Below are 18,700 nucleotides of genomic sequence, written 5' to 3'. Positions count from 1 at the left end.
AATACAGAGTATTTGATTGACACCGATCTCACGATAGTTTCGGGCGAGTATCAATACTACATTGGCTTACATCAAATATCTTGGCTGTGGTCCGATCAAACCGGTTTTATCTTTTTCCGGTTCAAATCGAAGTGTTAAGGCATTAATTTGCAACCTATGTAGCATTTTTACTTTGAAAAGTCATTTTTTATAATTTCACAGGCGATTCACTTTCGCTTACGATAAGGTAGCAATGAATCAAACTAATCAAGATGTTTTACTGAGTAAACGGAAAAGAAGTATAAAAATAATTCTGTTAAGGTTTAAAAACACAAGCTTTAAAGTTATTTGATGTGTAGAGGAACCGCCAAACGTTAATTTCTTGTTGAGCACTTTGCTTAACACCGGCAGAGACACAAACACTGCTAACCATTTTTTTCTACAGTTACAATAAAAAGTATGTTTTGCAGCAGGAAATTAGAACCTCGTAAAGTTGTTGAATATTTCGTCTGGGAACAAATGGAGTTATTAGCTGCTCGTAATTGTCGCTAAAAAACTTTCCAGTAAATTTGAACAAGCTGCTGTCCCCACATCATACCTTCTTTACGGTAAAAATCCATCTGTGGACGCTGGGACAATCAAACAATAGAGAGATTATTGCGCAACAACGGATCTCTGTCCTGACGCGCTTGAGTTTTTAGTTCAAATCTCAATTTCAGCGGAAAGTCGGTTGAAATGTCGGGGAATCCCCTCCCGCCGCAGGTGCGACTCCGCAAATCGAGGAGCCGCCTAGTGGTGAGTCACGTGATCAGGAGGAAGATGTTGCAGGAAGTCAACGAGATATTACCTCAGGTCTACAAGATGCAACCACTCAACCGTGGAAGGCAACTCGTAACCCTTCAACCACGTGGTGACCTTCAAGTACGTGGTGACCTTCAAGTACGTGACCTCCAAACACGTGACCTTCAATTACGTAACCTTCAACCACAACCACGTGGTGACTTTAAAGTACGTGACCTTAAACCACTTGGTGGCCCTCAAACGCGTGCCCTTGAAACACGTGACCTTAAAATAACAAATTGTAACCGGCCAAGCGGAACAACGCTCGCGAACACATTCTCGCGGTTGAATTGTGACGCAAACAATGGGGTGTTGCGGTCGGGGGAAATCCCCCGCAGCAAGTCACAGACGACGCGATACAAGAGCTCGGTCAGCTTTGTTTGTTCGCCCACAAATGGCAGTGTTACGTCACAGTCAGTGCAGATGCGACGCGATTCAAACAACAACAGAAGCGAGTCGAAATGCGCTTCAGGTGTTACATCCGGCGGTGAGCGGGTTGTTATTGTGAGTGTGACGTCACAGTGCGGGCTTCCGGTGGGTTGTGGCGTGGAGAAAGCGCGCGGTCTTATTTCATCGAATGTAAACAGAGAAGCTTCATCAGAAGTGTTCGGGCGAGGGAAGCGGTCGGTTGTAGAAGCTTACAAGGAACTGGACAGCACAAAGCACACAAAGCACGCTAGTATGGAGCTGGAGGTTGGGAGTAAAGATGAGGAGAAGAGTTGTGAGGAGGAAAGGAGTGGGAGGAGTGAAGAGCAGAGGAGGAAAGATGCGAGGGATTGCATTTCACGACGACTCCGCATAATTCTTCCCAAAACCTTAAAGTTCGAGCCCGACATCAAATCACCTCCTGTCGTCAACAACTTTCGACTTGATGACGTCGCACACCTGCGTCACAGCACCTCTGACGTCATGACCAGGTCACACGACCGTGACGTCACACATCTACCGGTCAGCGACGAGTGTACGCCGGGGGTGGTCGCCCCTAATGACAACGAGCAAGAAAAGCGTCGTTCGTTGAATGACGTCACGGAATTCTTTAACGATGACGTCACGGATTTCTTTTCAGTCGTCAGTCAAGCGGAACCAAAGGGTGACGTCACAAATTGCGTCGTACTTCCTCCGGTCGAAGTTACCGCGGAAAGTCAGAAAAGCTTTAAGGAAAGTTATTCTGTCGCGTCATCGTTAGTCAGCGATTCCGCAGGTGGTGACGTCACTGGGGTGGCGGTAGGGGAATTCCCCGAAAACGATACCTGGGTGCCAAGGGGCGACAGTACTTCCCCTAATTGTGAGGTAGGTTGTGTTAAAGGGTTTACCAAACAAAACGTTTCTTCTTTTAATTTGGACTTAAAACCAGATAATTCTTCCGATATATTTTTAAAAATATTTTACTTAAAACGTAAGAGTTGTTGACAGTTTGGTTTAGAATATCTGAGCCTAAACATCCACCGACAAGAAGGCTAGACTCGCGTACGCTTTGCTTCGTGCTTCGGTTAATTTATTCCAACTTTTAGCGACCCTTCACGTTTGATTGACAGGAGGTTGTTCGTTGTCTGAGTCAAGCGCATTTGTTGAAGCAAGTGTCAGTCGTTCTTTTGTTTTATTGGTTTGGCACTTGCATATCGGGATGCAGAAAAGTACAGTTTATATTATGTATGTATGTGTGTGTGTGTGTATGTAGGACTGTATGCATGTGTGTGTGTATGTGGGACACTTGTGTGAAATAATTGTAATTTTCTGGCGGCCCATAAAATTTGATGCATGAACCCCGCTTTAAAAAGCGTTTGATGTAGATCTTATTATTTGCTTAAACTGTGGGTTTAAGTTGGTGTTAGTATGTGGTTTGGATGTGCTTTAACGTGGGATTATTGTTAAAATATATTCATCAGGTTGAATGTGATTAGATTCAACTTGTTACAGTTTCTAAGACCTTTGCTTCCAAATAATTGCATGTCGTTTACTGTGGCGCGCCAAAGAAGTGGATGAAATGATGTTTTTTATCTTTGAAAATTATCTTTATTTCGCCTCGTGCCAGACCTGAATGACAAGTTTAGCCTCGCTCGCCCGCTCCAGCATTATATTTTCCCTCGCTTTAGTATAGTAGCGATAAAGCAGACTTCTGCACCAAGTTTATATCTTGTTTTTATGTCAACAAACTTACACCGAGCGAGGAAATGTTAAGGCCAGTCTACAAAACCTTATTGCACAAGTATATAGTGAGCTGGCTGCTTGTATTTGGTTAAAATTGTTGGATTGCAGACCTTATATTAGCTTTTTACAGTTTACAAGTCATAAATTTATTAGCAAAAGACTGTTTTTTAGTGTTTTTATTGAGACTGAAAGCGCTTTGTTTATAAAACCTTGCGCCATTTAAGAGCAAATAGAAGTTTTTTTAAGGAATTGTGTAATTCAGACAGAAAACTAGTTAGTTCGAAGGTAACCACGTTTTTGCTGAGCGTTAGGTGAGTTGTGTTATTAATTAGATTCCTGCTTTGAAGAACCCATTTATGTCTTATTTGTATTCTTGACCATTGTTATCGCATTGTTCGTTCACAATAATAACTTCGCATCATCCGAACTGATTCATTGTTGACCTTTTATCTGTATTCTTAGCCTGTAAAGGCCCCTGTGACGTAACAGTGCAACGCGATCTATAAAAATAACCTTCGCGCGAAATGTGGCGTCGCGTTGTTACGCAGAAGCACGTTGTTACGTCACAAAGTATGCGTTTGTGGTGTAATGATGTTGTTGAACAGGTTTTTTCCGGGTTCTTGTTACTTGCAAAAGGGTTGACTGGGGTTAGCCGGGGTTGACTGGGGTTAGCTTGTTCAGGTTTTGCGTAAAACATTTCCCCCAAGCCAGAAAATCCCTGGTTTTCATGAGAACCCATTTAACCCTACCTTCAGCTCATTTATTTTAACTCTAAGTGTGCTAACGTTTCTTATCATCTGTATTCGTAAATAGGAAATTACAGCAGAGTGCTGTTTGGTTGGCAACACGTGAGGCCCCGGTAATGGCCGGGTGAGTTGTTACAAGGACAAGACTTGTTGCTGAATGGGAGATCCCAATGTTTTACCACGTTAGCTTATGTAGGAAGCTCTTTACAAGCAAATCTCACAGTTTATCGATCAGTTTAGGATGGCTCCAGAATTTGTAAAAAGAAATAAGATGTATAGTAGATGTTTGTGTTTTTGCAGTTGGTATTTCACATGCTTATTGAATATTTTGATCTGAACACTGTTTCTGTAGCCTCGTTGTATCAGCAAAGATCGTCTTTACTTAAAAATTTGTGTGTTTTAGTTTCATACCCTTGATTATTGGATGGTTATTACAAAACAATCATGTGAAGATTGTCGTGTTGATTTCTCTGACTTCAAGCTCTAAACCTCGTTCTAATTCTCTCTTGTATCCTTTGTTTACCGCAGCGCAACACCGGAAGTTGCTCTATTGCGTCACAACGAGGCGGTTATGATTAGAACAGTGGACAAAGGGACGCTAGAATGTTGATTATAACACGTCAAAAATCGGGTGAAAACGCGTGTTTTAACGCGACATTCGCCTAAATTATGTGCGGCACTGATATTTTTTGTGTTAGATTTGTGTCTGGCGACTAGAGGTGTTAGTTTGATGGTGAGCGCGTGTTAAGAGTTTTTAGTTTGGTGGTGAGCGCGTGTTAAGAGTTTATGTTAGTCCTGAAGTGTTGTGCCAACAGTTATGTGTGGGTCGCGTTGTTCTTGTGTTGTTCTTTGGTGTCTTGTGTGATGATGTTTTCAGTTTGCTTAATCACAAATATTTAACAACTGGAATACAAGCCTAACAAGTTAACAGCAGTACTTTTAAATGCTTTTCACCCGCTGTTTAAAAACTTTTAACTCATTGCATACGCCACGCTGATCTGATTTAATTTGGTTTTCCATTTGGTGATTGTCCGGCACAATTTGAAATGGCACAAGGAACAACAAGCAACTTATTTTCGCAACCGCAAATGCTAACTCTGTATTAATCATTATAACGTGCACATAATGCGACAAACTGGAGTAAAGTATCTAGCAGAGTTATAAATCTAATACCTACCTAAAAAGGTCTCCTTGAGAAATGTAATGCTATAATCCTATTGTTAAGAACATACAATACACAGGAAATCAACATACGTTATCGCATTAAAAGTTTGTTGTGTAGGCCTGGTTTATGATTTAAGCTATAAATGATAAAAACTGTTGTAGTTTTGTTAGGCCTTGATCAAAGTCGGTTTATTAAACACTTAAGTAGTTTTGTAAGTCTGTTGGTTTGTTTGGTTTAAGACTCACCAACTTGGTTTCTAACTTCAACATTCAGTGGGAATTTTAATCCCAATCCCAGGGTTTACCGCAAACAATCGAACTTATTTTGTCAAAAAAACTGTAAGAATATCATAAAAATCACAAATATATCAGTGCATAAACGGTTATGAATAATTAAAAAAATTATCATTGATTATTGTCTTCTAAAGTTTGTAATTTTCTTGCCAAATCACGATAACGTTGACATCGAGCTTGTGCCACTTTAAGTAATAGTCAGACGTGTTTAACTTGCACACCAGCCATCTATCACGTGTTTGACTTATAATTGCTGCGTAAAAACGTGCAGAGTATAATTTGAACTCTTCTCAAACCACTGCCTTAATAAACTTGATAATACTATGTGCAGAGCTATTCAATTCTATTCATTTCACAAGCTTACAACGGGCTTACATTAACAGGTTTGCCAACGAACTAACGAGCGAGATTGCAACATTCCGAACGGCAAATGACAAACTAACTTGGATTAAAATAATTCAGTTAAAATTAGTCTTGAATAGCATACCAGCTGATTGTATTGATTATGTCGTTTTTGTGTCCAAATCTATAATTATCTGAGTTCCAAATTAAATTTATTTTGGACTAATATAGACGATGCTTTTTTAGTCAACCTTTATCTTTTTCTAAAAATTAAACATTTTAGTGCCAATTAAATTAAATATATATATTTTTTCCTGGACAAAATAGAGGCGACTGTGTATATTTCAGCTTTTTTTTAACTTAAAGCAATTCCTTTTTACTGGAGGTTTGTGAAATTCATTATTGTAAGGTTCCAACGAAATATAACTTCGAGATCATATGTCCACCACGTGGAATAGGTGACCTTGGGGCCGTAGGTCGTCGCATATATGACCTTGAATCGAGTTAGGACATCTGCCGCGCATTTGACCGCCTTAGATCGTCGTGAAAACAACAGCTTTTTGACAAACTTAATCGAATTAAAATCGTTTATTTTCACAGCAAGTCAGGAAATTCCCTTAAATGAAACAAATGACCTGGGAAGTTTAAGTTAATTTCTTCGCTTTTTTTTCATAGTTTTTTGTGGTAATCTTTTTTTATCTCCGATGTTTTTAACCTAAGAACGTATAACATTTTTTGCTAAATCTGCCGAAAAATTCAATAAATGAAAAGTCTCACGCGAAAGCCTAATAAAAGGGCAATATTAACTAAATTTAAAAATTTTTAATATTAAAAATAAATTTCGATCTTCAAATATAAATTAAAAAAAAACTTTAACGCCCGAAAGTAAAAATAAAATTATTAAATAAATAAAAAAACTTAACAGAAAAAGTAAAATAAATTTCGAAACATTTAACAAATAAATAATAAATCGAACAAAATTGTCGCCATTATTAAATAAACATGCTCTCAAACCAAAACAAATGGCGGCCAGCAGTTTAAGTTTAACTGGATTAAATGCTCGATGAGCGCAGAATGCGATCCACAAAGCGCCTGACAAATTACCTCGTCCCCCGGACATCCATCTGCGCTGTCCCGCGCTGCAACTAACTGTACACAGACCTGTTGTTCTGCTGTACACTCAACATGTTTAAAGACGCGGCTGAACGGTATTTTAACGCCCTCTACAATGTCAAGCAGCCATTCATATACAAGGTAATACACAAACGATTGTTTACTTTTGAATTTGTTGTCTTGACGATGCTTGTTGTGACGTAACAATGCAGTGGAAGTTGTGTGTTTGATTGTGGGAAAAGTCAGAAAGTTGAACCAGTTAAGCGGTTGTTAGCAAGTTGTGAATGCTTCATCGGTTTGGTTGATTTAAGGAATGTTATACTTTAGGTTCAGCTCAGTAAATAAAACTGTGCGCAGATCAAGTTTAATCTATACTTAGTCTGTTTATTAAAGCGCAGCCGCTGCAGGAATTATTTTGCTTTTTGTGCAAATATATTTCGCCTTTGTAATATGGTCGTTGTATGTTGGGTCTATCTAAATACAAAATAATTGCAAAGTATGCATTTCCCAACATCCTTAGGTTAACCAACCAGTTTATGATTTGCCTTCAACATGAGAATATCCACTGCCTTAGACTGTTGTGATGACGTCATATTATCGTTTAAAAGTGACGTCACACACAACGTAAGTAATCTGTTTGAGCGTCGGAAACCGCCAGCAGTTTTGTGTTATTCTTAGTTCTGCTGTGCTTTGAATATTTAAGAGCGAAGCAGAATTTCTAGGACTTTAAATTCCAACTTATTTTTAAAACTTTCCGTTGGTTTATCAATCAGTTCGCCGGTAGAAAAATATCGGTGAATTTTGACCGATATTCTTGTTGATTTTACTTGGAAAATATATTTATAGCGTTGTCTTTTAATGATCAAACGTCCATACTTTTAAACTTGCAATGTGTCATTTGAATCGTGTTTAATTCCACTTTGTGGTGAGTGAGGCGATGAAACGTTATTTTGCCGATTTAACATCAACTTAGCTTTGTCGTGTTTAGCATCACGCAAAGCTAATATGCAAAATAAGAATTGTTTAGTAAAATACACAACCAACTGAATGTTAAAATTTCAATTAAAAAATTCAAAACTATTACAAATATCATGTCTGAGACTCAGTAACATAAAACTTCGGTCTTCGGTCTCCAAATACAATCTCTAAAAAGTGATTTTTTGGTGTGATATTGGCTACACCAATCAAAACATAGATTTTATCTTTTGGCAAAATTATTGGATTTTGTTGTGAGCAGCAAACCCGACTTAATGCAGCTTATTATTTAAACAAGGGGAAATAACCTAACACTTTTATAACTGCGACAACAACTCCAATTCAAGTCCTGTTAACTTTTGGTTTTAAACATTGAACACCTGAGCAGCAGTGAAATATAAAGTTAACAAAATAATAAGTTGCTTCACACCTATTCACACGCTTCCCATTCCCCGCAGATTCCCAACAACAGCGCCGCGTCGCCAACCGGTGTGAAGATAGAAGAGCCGAACAACAACAAGGATGACGTCACAATCCCGAGGTTCTATTTCCCGAGCGGTCGGCCAAGGTCAAAAGGTCAGACCCTTAAACCTACAAGTTTTGCAGCTAGAGCGCCGTGACGTCATCAGTGTTGTAATGAGTGTTGTGACGTCATCACTATTGTAATGAGTGTTGTGACGTCATCATTATTGTAATAGATGCGTTGAAGCCTCACGTGCTTCCTGTAAGTCTATTTTTATTACAAATAAAATTAACTTCTGCAGCCGAATATTTACAATCGGATTGTTTTGCAAAGATACTCCAAATTTCGAGCCCTTGAAAATCTCACGCAATTTGTGAATCAATGAGCCGATCTAGAAAGAACCACAAAGGTTTTAAAAAGATGTTAAAGCTACTGTGGTTACGCCGCGATTGTCACCATCTGTTCTGGTAAAAAGCTGCAAATTCCAAAAATGGTAAAAGGGCTTTCAACATAAAAATGAACTGCCAAAAAGTGGTCTCTCGCAGCTTTATCCAGATGTGATTCATAATAAAGTTGTTTTCGGTGTTTTTCGGAGGTCTTATATGTTTTGGATAAGCCATCATAGACTAAGAGTGTTGGAACACGTGTGGATCCCCCCAAAACATTAATATTAATATAATTTAATTTTCCGTCGTTTAAACTCGAGTGTGGATGTGGAACAATTGGGAACCTGGTGAGCACAACAATATACGCCGACTTACAAAGTTAATTTTGTTGCAGACGAAATAAAAAACACCTTGACAAAGATCTCCAAAGCCTTCTCGAAACTGGGGAAGGACCGTCTGTCAAGGAGCGAGCTTGGGCCTGTGGCTGTGGTAAGTTGACCTTAAGTAACCCGCCACTCTTCGACCTTTAGTACCCCGCGAATGTTTGACCCTTAGTAACCCGAACCCAAGTTCTTAGCCTTTCATTCCATCACTCCCATGTAACATCGCAGGCTTGCGGCTACAACGAGTACTGGAGAGCCGCCATCTTCAAAGCTGCCGCGAAACCCGATGACGACACAGTGTCCAAGAGTGACGTCATCTCGATGTGGAGCAGGTTGGCGCAGAGCAAGCACGACGCCGCCTCGAGGTTCGTCAAGATGCTGGCCAAGCCCGGGCACGACTGGCTCGAGTTCGACGACTTGCTGTGCCTGATGCAGGTGGGTGTGGCAGGTGGTGGTGGGGGCGTGGTTGCAAGCACCTGACTTATTTTTACTTGACAGGATGTGGTCGAGCAGCATCCGGGATTGAGCTTCCTCAGAGAGGCGCCAGAGTTCCACAGCAGGTACATGAACACGGTGAGTCGACTCCCCCCAACCCCCTACTTTACTTATTTTAACCAACTCTCTTCTCCCCTCAGGTCATCGCCCGCATCTTCTACGTCGTCAACCGATCCTGGTCCGGTAAAATCACAGTGGCCGAAATGAGGAAAAGCAACTTCCTGCAGGTTCGAAATGAGCGAACTTATTAACAAACCCAATATTTCCCTAATCACCTCGCCGGTAAACCCCCTTGTTTCACCCCTTTGGTCACTAAAAGTATTTTGTTTCTCCAAATCCAAGTAAAGTCAAACTCCCCTGCGCCCACTGGCGGTTCGAATTGTCCACTTAAGGTGTCGCAAGGTGTCGCTAACGCGCCCCTCTCGTCGCCAGGTGCTGGGCTCGCTCGAGGAGGAGCAGGACATCAACTCAGTGCCGGACTACTTCTCATACGAGCACTTCTACGTGGTCTACTGTAAGTTCTGGGAGCTGGACACCGACCACGACCTCGTCATCGACCGACGCGACCTCGCCCGGCACGCCAACGGCGGTGGGTCTTTGTCTTTGTCGCTCTATAGCAGGGGTTCCCAACCTGTGGGCCCTAGGGGGCCATAAAAAAAATACTTTTAAAAATTAACTACTCCACTATAACAAAAAAATAAATTAAATGTTAATGAACTCTTGAAGCTGCAAGAAGAGACGGCAACCCGATTGAGCTTTGAGGAAGATAGTTTGACCACAGTTTTGGCAAAACTAAGCAAATCGTACCCTAAGCTTCATGAAATTATCATGACATTGCAATAACTAATTAATGTATTATCATGTTTATTGTGTTGTATTTATATCATTTTATCATTCTGACTGTCGGTTGCTGTATATTCAAAAGGTTGAAATATATAGGGGGGCCATTGATTTCTCAAAATTTGCAAAGGGGGGCACGGTGTTCAAAAGGTTGGGACCCCTGCTCTATAGCTTAGCTTAACCAACTAACCCCGTCCCCCCCCCCCGCAGCTTTGTCCGGCCGACTCATCGAGCGCGTTCTCAGTGGCGCCGTCACGCGGTGGGACTCGTCCGACCACCGCGACCGCAAGATGTCCTACGTCGACTTTGTGTGGTTCCTCATCTCAGAGGAGGACAAGAAATCGAGCACGAGGTAAGACTTCCCAAGGTCGGTGGTTCGAATCCCGCTAAGGCTGCTTTTGTTGTTCCAGCATCGAGTACTGGTTCCGGTGCATGGACCTGGACGGCGACGGCGTGATCTCCATGTACGAGATGGAGCACTTCTACGAGGAGCAGATGAGCAAGTTGGAGCAACTGGACATCGAACCCCTGCCATTCCACGACTGCGTCTGTCAGGTGGGAAAGAAACAACAAGCAGATCGACCTACTAGTGATATTTTAGCTTAAAATCCAATTTGTTAAAGTCAATTCAAGTTAATTTTGCTGAGTTTAGATGCTGGACATGGTGAAACCGTTGAGGCGTGACCGCGTCACTCTGTCGGACCTGAAGAGCTGCAAGATGGCCGACGTCTTCTTCGACACTTTCTTCAACGTGGAAAAGTACCTCGACCACGAGCAGAAGGACCCCTTTGCCCCTCAGAAGGTACCCCGCCCCCTAACACAGGAGGGAAAGCCCCGATCTAACCCCGCTGCTTTTCTCCCAGGACGCGGAGCCGAACGCGAACGAACCGAGCGATTGGGAAAAGTTTGCTGCGGATGAATACGAGATCCTGGTGGCGGAGGAACAAGCCAACGAGCGCGGTTCATCGTCGTTCGACATGTAAGTGTGACGTCATGGCCCCAATGGCGTCTGTGAGCTAACAATGGACGCTTTGCAGGCATTACGACGATGAGGTGGATCCCCTGATAGAAGAAGAACTGCGCCGTCTGGCTCTAGGTGGCGCCAGTGAGTCCGGGAGTTTGCTCGACGAAGCGGAACGGGGCGTCCAAGCCACGTGATGCCGATCCGAAGATGCGCGAAAGCTCCCGGAGCCGATCCGAAGATGCGCGAAAGCTCCCGGGGCCGATCCGAAGATGCGCGAAAGCTCCCGGAGCCGATCCGAAGATGCGCGAAAGCTCCCGGAGCCGATCCGAAGATGCGCGAAAGCTCCCGGAGCCGATCCGAAGATGCGCGAAAGCTCCCGCAGCCGATCCGAAGATGCGCGAAAGCTCCCGGGGCCGATCCGAAGATGCGCGAAAGCTGGAGAGAGCTTGGATTGGGGGAGAGATCCTCGCTATCGGAGGCGATGTGCGATTTCGGCAGTTTCTTTGCTTTTCAAATTATATTTTTCTATTATTTATGTTTGCTGCTGATTAACTCAAATAAACTGGCGGCATTTGCGTTTGCCCTCTCTCGTTTGAGCGGCTCCGATTTTTTCCAATAAAAAAACAAGAGGCCGTTTGTCCAGATTTGCAAACGACAACGATTCGCGTTCAGTTGGCGTGTTTCTGCGCTCGGCCGCCGCTTGAATCGAAGTGAAGTTGCGCACCGATCACTGTGCCATCCAACTCCACTAAATCGAAACTGAACAAACAGCTACGCATTTGAAGTAGTGCAATATAATAGTTGTCTCCGACCGATCTCAAATAAAACACAAAAGTTGGAGATTATAGCTGACCAGTTGCCTACTCGATTGGCCCAGCGAAGAAAGGAAAACCGGTGTAACATTCAGCACTCTACCATCAAGCGAACCCTATAATCGCTGTTGCAATATTGTGAGTAGATTGATTATATTTAGTTAGCAGAGTAATTTTGCAATAGCTCACGGAGTAAACGAAATTGTGCAAGGTGTCAGCCTAAAGAGCAGAAATTCCAGATAAACCGTTTACATTCGGAGCAGACTCAAAACCTGGTTAAACTGGTGCATTTCAGAAATTTTGCTGTGCACATTTGCGCACGAGTTCGAGCAAAGCACCAGGTTTCCGTACGTTACTTGTTTCATGACGTCACCTCGGGACGTGTTTTTTGAAAATATTCAACATCCTGGATCCGCCCTCGGCTCTATAGGCTGGATGAATTCAAATCAGGCCGCGTTAATTGTGAATTCCCGGGAAGTCTGCTGGCAAACTTTTAAATATTTTAGATTAATTTTTTACTGCTGGGAATGTAGTTGATCTTAAAAGTTTACACATGGCTTTTTCTGGTAGCCGTGGATGTAAAATATGCCTGATGGTTGAGTTGCCGCTTCGGCGAACATCACCTTTTGTCGGATCCAGTCGAGACTGACGAGCGCGCAGCGGAGCGACAGGAAGCTGTCAGACAGACTTGGACAACTGGACAATTCTAGTTTTCTAATTCATTGAATTAGACAAAAAAAACTCTAATTCTTGGTAGAGAAAAGAACATAAGTAAGACTATACCTGCTGATCGAGGCGTTAACGTATTACGTGATAAAATACGTTTTGGATGTGAGTTGGCGCAACTTTTTAATTGGTAGTTTTAGGGTAAGCATCAAATTATATAGTTGCAATATTTTAAAAATAGCTCCATGGCCCACTGAAAATGGTCTCTATGTAATTTTTCAGTCTAAAAAGCATAAAAAGGCATAACAATTATCACACACATATTTATTATTCACGTTCTTATAAGAATAAATTGCGATAAAATCAAATTAATTGTAAATAATTAAATGTGATTCCAGTTCAAATTCTAGTTGAAATTTGATTTTTTAGGAATTCGGTAATTCTAATTCTAATCTAATTTGAAAAAACTCGAAACGATCTAATTCTAATTCTAATCTAATTTGGAAATCCTTCAATGCTCTAGTTTTAATGCTAATCTAATTTTAAAAAGCTAAAATAAATCTAGTTGTCCAAGTCTGCTGTCACAGCACGTGCTCATGAAGGTGACCAGCGCCGAATCGACGTAATGCGTCGTTAGAGGTGCACCATGACGTAAAAACTTAAGAAAACACTGATCTGTGGTTTCGTCTAAGGCTAGCCTACTTTGAAAATATGGTTATTATACAAATCAACATAAAAGCCACAGTTACGAACAGTGTGACATTCTGTTACGAATAACGAGGGGTTACTCGCAACAAAATTCCCAGGGGAATCACCGCAGCATGAGTGAAATTGACCCACCTGGCGGCATTACAAATTTAATTATATGTCACTCAACATTCATATTGGGCATATTGTATGAGAAACAACATTTTCAGCACCTATAAGGAAAATAAGTTAAGTAATTGGTTTGCAATAATTTAAGACAATTACAAAACAGTTGTTATTATTATGGAAACTCTTGTGTGAACAGATGTTAGGGGTTTGGTCTAACATCCCGTTTTTATATTTTAGCAAATGTTTTAATTCAAAGACGCGTTTTACTTGAAAGGGTAAGACTCAAGCAACTTATAGCTTTTGGTCTAAGCACGTTTCAATTTCAAATACTCAGTATATGTTAGCCCGTAATTATGTAGTAAACATTTAACCTACGTAATTATGTAGTATACATTTAACCTACGTAATTATGTAGTATATATTCGATCTACGTAAATGACGTAAGTCTATATCGGGAATTTTTCTCGACAAAACATAAAGAACAAAAATACCGCAGGTACTTACCTGTTGCATCAATCGTGCTCCAACTTATTTACGGCGCACTAAGAAAAAATCCCAGCACAATTTATTTTCCCAACTAAAAATGTAACACGTAACAGGTCAGCACCATGATATAGTTATGTTTAACGCACGCGTTCAGCAACCACCGGTCTATGACGAATTGGTTGCAGGGCAAAACCATTTGATGAATAGTCAGGCTGAATAGATTAATGGCTAGCGTAATGTTCTACAAAGTCAATTAGAAATCCAGTTTTTCATCAATGTCGTACTGCCTAATGTTTGCACAACGGCGCTTGCTGTGTTGACTTTTCACGAGCGCCGTCGCCCGTCGTTTTCGCTTGTTTGAACAGCATCACGACGCATCATGTGAACCTTTACTATCTCACGATCTACGATGATGAGTTTTTAAGGGTGCTGTTGATTGAATCTGAAACTTCAATAATTAAAAAAATGGCTGATTCGTGAAGGGTTTTTGTGTGACATTTTTTAAAATTACTGAGTGTGACAATCGATTGCAGTTGTTTGTGGTATTTTAACTTTTTCATAATTGTTTGTCGATTCAAACGGATCATGTGAAAATTCTTAAGACCTGTAAAAACAGCTTTCGTATGCGATGTTGATGGAGCGGATGAAATCTAACAAAAAAGTGGTAACGATAACTAGCTGTTTGGTATCTTATTGGTAGATGAATATAATTTTCCTGAAGCATTTGATATGCTGTTGGTACTTTGACATAAAAAAGTAAATAATGACTGTAAACATGTTATTCTTATTTCATTTTTAAACACAAAATGCAAATTTTGAAAAAAAATTATTAAATCAGGATGATATCGATTGTTAATGGATGCCAATTGATCAAATATATTGTCAAACTTCATGAATCACTACACGAGCCTTGTGTTTTTTGTATGTTTAATTGCTCTAACAATCTTATATCAACCAAACTACGTCTTTGTCGTTTTTAGCATAAACTTCGCTTGCTGAAATTTTACCAATTTAAAATGACATTAAGCGTTGGTTAGACGGCGCTCGAGAGTTTTTACTTTAAATGAATTGAATTGCTGAGTTGGTTCTGTCGATTAAGGATCCGCTGGACTTAACCAGCATAAAAACAGAGAGTGCCAGGGATAAACCAACTGCCATCATAAATTCCTCTTTCCATTATACAGGCTAAGACTCATTAAATGATAACAAAAACAATAACTTAATGGCAAACCGAGCTTTTCTGTTTATGCAAAATACTACCATTGTTGTATTTCTACTTAGCGATTCTAAATCCGCAAAAGCACCAAAACAACGTTAGATGGTGCTAGAGAGTGGTTATTGCTAGAAAACGATTGAATGGCTGCGCTGGCGAGCAATGGCATCACTACAACTAATTAGCATATAAAGCAGCGAAGCGCCTACAAAGGGATTCACTGCTAACACGAATATAGTTGGGCATTTAAGAACATTTTATTCTAAATTGCTAGGCCTTTAAGTTGTGTCCTAATGCAGTGGTTCTGTAATATTAAACAACGGTAATATTACCAAAATGTATTAACACTAAACTGGTGAAACCTACCTGGACGTAGAGTGTTCGTTACTTTCTATGCTAACAGATACTCTTGAGGGTCAATCAACATATTATCGTTTCCATGTGTTACAAAGATTAACGTTACCCCCCTCGTATTGCGTTTTTACTAACAGAAGTATATAAATATAGGTTTTGGCACAGGATTCAATTAGCTGTCTTTTAAGTGTTATAGAAAAGTTTAAACAATTCCCATTAACAAGGTGACGTGTCAGGACAAAAAATATATAAAAAGCAAAAGTAACCACAAACAAATATTTACTAATATGATGTTTCTTACAACATTCCCCATATCAAAACCAATAGCAGTATAAACACGTTTTGAGATACCCAACTAAAAACATCTAGGCATTTATTTAGTTCAGGCGCATATTTTTTTTCATCTCATTCTGGATTTTTAACAGTCCAACATTTTATTGTTACTTATCTACAATTCAGCTTAATTTATATGCTACCTATAAATTAATTTTGTGTTTGATTTAACGAACCTTTTTCATCTAAAATCGTCTACCTAATTTAACTATAAATATTTCAAATAGATGTTTTTTGCATTTGTTACGTCATTGGCTTAATTTGTGTTTGTCAATAAAGCGCATTGTTAGGTTGTTTTTGATTGCTGTTTTTTTAATGTTTAAGGCAGCTTTTGTTAAAATTAAGGTGAACCGCAGCCAACTAGTGTCTTATTAGTGAAACGTATAGGTATTGAAACATTATGTAACTTGTTAGATGTTGTTTGTTGTAAATAAACGTTTCTAGAACTGTAACTGCACAAATGAGTCTGTTCTCTGTTTAAACAACTAGCTAATGGCACGGAGTAAATATTTTGTCGTGCAAAGTGAAAGGTAATGTAAATAGTTACACAATAAAGCTTAATAATTATAATACTGTAGTTTTGTCACCAAAGTAGGTAACCCTGAAACAGCGCTTCCTTTGGGTTAGGAACCCTAGAGGGTGGCAAAAGGTTTTCGCCGTGTACTAATGGTTGAACGATAAATTGACAATAAAAATGAACAATATAAACTAGCAATTGCCAAATGGAAACAATATATCTGGCAAGAAATGTGATAATTTTGCCGAATTTATATGACTATTGTAATTTGGTTTTACATTTGTAAAAAAATGGAAAGGGGCTCGCGAGAACAAAAAGGTTGGGAACAACTGTTCTAAAACAAAACTTTCGCAATATGCGCGTTCACACTTATTTGCATAAAATTAGCCATTCTTAAATACAAAAAAATCAGTCTTAACTAAGTAAGGAAACTATAGGAAGATTAATTATAGCTCCAGGTTTTCTGATTCTGTCATTCCAGAAATGCTTTACAAAGGCTAATTGGAACCTTTTTTCGCAAGTTATTCTTCAATATATGCCTAGCTTGTCGGTATATATTTTAGCAAGCTTACAAATAAACACGACCATTTTTTTCTTATTTTTTGGATGTTGTAATACTGTACACAAGCACAAATAAGTAAATGTGAAATTTACGCACAGACACATTTATAGGGTGCGAAGTACAACCAAATAATTTACCCGACCGCTAACACGTTGATTTCAATTTTGTTTCTTATTTGTTGTTTAATTACAAATTATTGAAATATTTGTGAATGTGAAAGGCACTGTTTAGGTGAAGGAAGAAACCAAGGAAATACTGTATACTTGGTACAGTATTGAAATACTGTATTAATTTACGCCTTTAATTTGATATAAATGGCGCCATAACAACATAAGACAAGCATGAAAATGAGCAACAAAATGCTTTGAGTAACAAGAAATACAGAATACTGACAATTAGCGTAGAAATTTTTTCTGGTTCTTTTAACCAGATTAAGCATTTCGTAGCTATTCACCCAATTGTTACCTCGTGCATTTCAAATTCGTCTGTGACCTTTCGAATTTTAGCAACAACACGCTGCGTAAAGCGATCCCATAAAGTATCCAAAACACTGGAGTAAAGTAAAGGATTCATTGCACTGTTAATAGGGAGCAAGAAACCAGCACTAACGATGTAAACAACTTTAGAAAGAGGAACACCAGCTACAGCCAAGAAACCACAAACACACAATGGAATCCAACAACAGAAGTCAGTAATAAGCAAACGTGAAATACGCTTTTGTAAACTATTATTAACTTGTTTCTTTTTCGCCTGAGACATCTTGTTACTTTTGATGTAAATTACAATATACGAAACAAGCATAAAAACAAACAGAATAAAGTTTAAAGTAATAAGAAATACCGAATACTGCCAAGAAGCGTCGTTTGTAGAGGCAAACAATCTGGGCATGCAAACACTGGTTTCACTGTAGTAGCCAAGTGTACCTTTTATAGGTTGATTGGGGAAGGTTCTCTCAATTAATTGCGTTACATCGTGCCATGTAGGGTTTGTCAAATTACTTTGGATTCTTTCAGCCAGTTTAAACATTTCGTAAGTTGAAACTACATCAAATTGAAAGAATGGAGAGGAAAACCAAACATGAGAAACAAAAAACGCCGACGGGTAATAAAAGAAAGGTACAGCAGCGAAAAGAAAACCAAAAAACCACACGCTAATGCAAGATAAAAAAACCCATTTAATTTTCATGCATCTTGAACCAACCGGATTACTAACAGTGTAAAGCCTAAACATCGTCATTGCAGTCATGGTAAAAGCACTAATTTGGGAAGATGCCACAAGTATAAACCCGAGCAACGAGCAAGCAGAACCGGTGCGCCAAGCGACATCAAAATATGAATAATAGCCCGAAAGTAGAACGCCTTTGACAGCAATACCAAGCAAATAACAGCCCATTATGAAATCTGCAGCAGATAGACTTAGAATCAATACACGTGTGCTTTGTTTTAGAACATTGTTTTCGCTAGTTGAAACCATTTTCTTTGAGGTTGCAACAAACACAAAAACATTAAACCCACATGCAATAATTCCCATCACCCAAAAGCAACCTCTGAAAAATGGGTTTGCAATCATTTCCTGCCGGCTAGAAAATATAGAATCCTGTATTTCATCGCTTCCGTCTGAACATTGTTTAAAGCCGTCTTTGAACAATCTAATGTCGATGGAAAGTGGCTTTTTGTTGTGACAGTAAAACCTTGTTTGGTTGCAACGTGATTGCGGCTCGTCAGACTTATCATCACAGTCGAATATTCCGTCGCAAACTTGATTTACATCTATGCTAATGAGGTCACCACGGGAGCAAATAAAGCGCAT

General features: G+C 39.8%; 2 protein-coding genes across 2 annotated transcripts; one reads left to right on the top strand and one right to left on the bottom strand.

Annotated features, from left to right (window-relative positions):
* The first annotated feature begins 601 nt into the window (after positions 1-601).
* On the top strand, positions 602-11,725 carry LOC146146455 (uncharacterized). Its single transcript, XM_083390767.1, has 12 exons — positions 602-2,109; positions 8,060-8,177; positions 8,845-8,939; positions 9,062-9,268; positions 9,332-9,406; positions 9,469-9,555; positions 9,761-9,917; positions 10,379-10,520; positions 10,579-10,723; positions 10,821-10,970; positions 11,032-11,147; positions 11,206-11,725. The coding sequence occupies exons 1-12, from the start codon at positions 715-717 to the stop codon at positions 11,324-11,326; spliced, it is 2,808 nt and encodes a 935-aa protein (XP_083246893.1). The 5' UTR covers positions 602-714; the 3' UTR covers positions 11,327-11,725.
* Positions 11,726-17,341: 5,616 nt separating this feature from the next.
* LOC146146454 (G-protein coupled receptor GRL101-like) lies at positions 17,342-18,700 on the bottom strand. The gene has a single exon (XM_083390766.1). It carries the CDS (start codon positions 18,698-18,700, stop codon positions 17,342-17,344), a length of 1,359 nt encoding a protein of 452 aa, XP_083246892.1.

This window comes from Ascidiella aspersa, chromosome 5 (assembly GCF_963924565.1).
Source record: "Ascidiella aspersa chromosome 5, kaAscAspe10.2, whole genome shotgun sequence".
Taxonomy (NCBI): domain Eukaryota; kingdom Metazoa; phylum Chordata; class Ascidiacea; order Phlebobranchia; family Ascidiidae; genus Ascidiella; species Ascidiella aspersa.
This window is presented reverse-complemented; position numbering and strand designations above follow the sequence as displayed.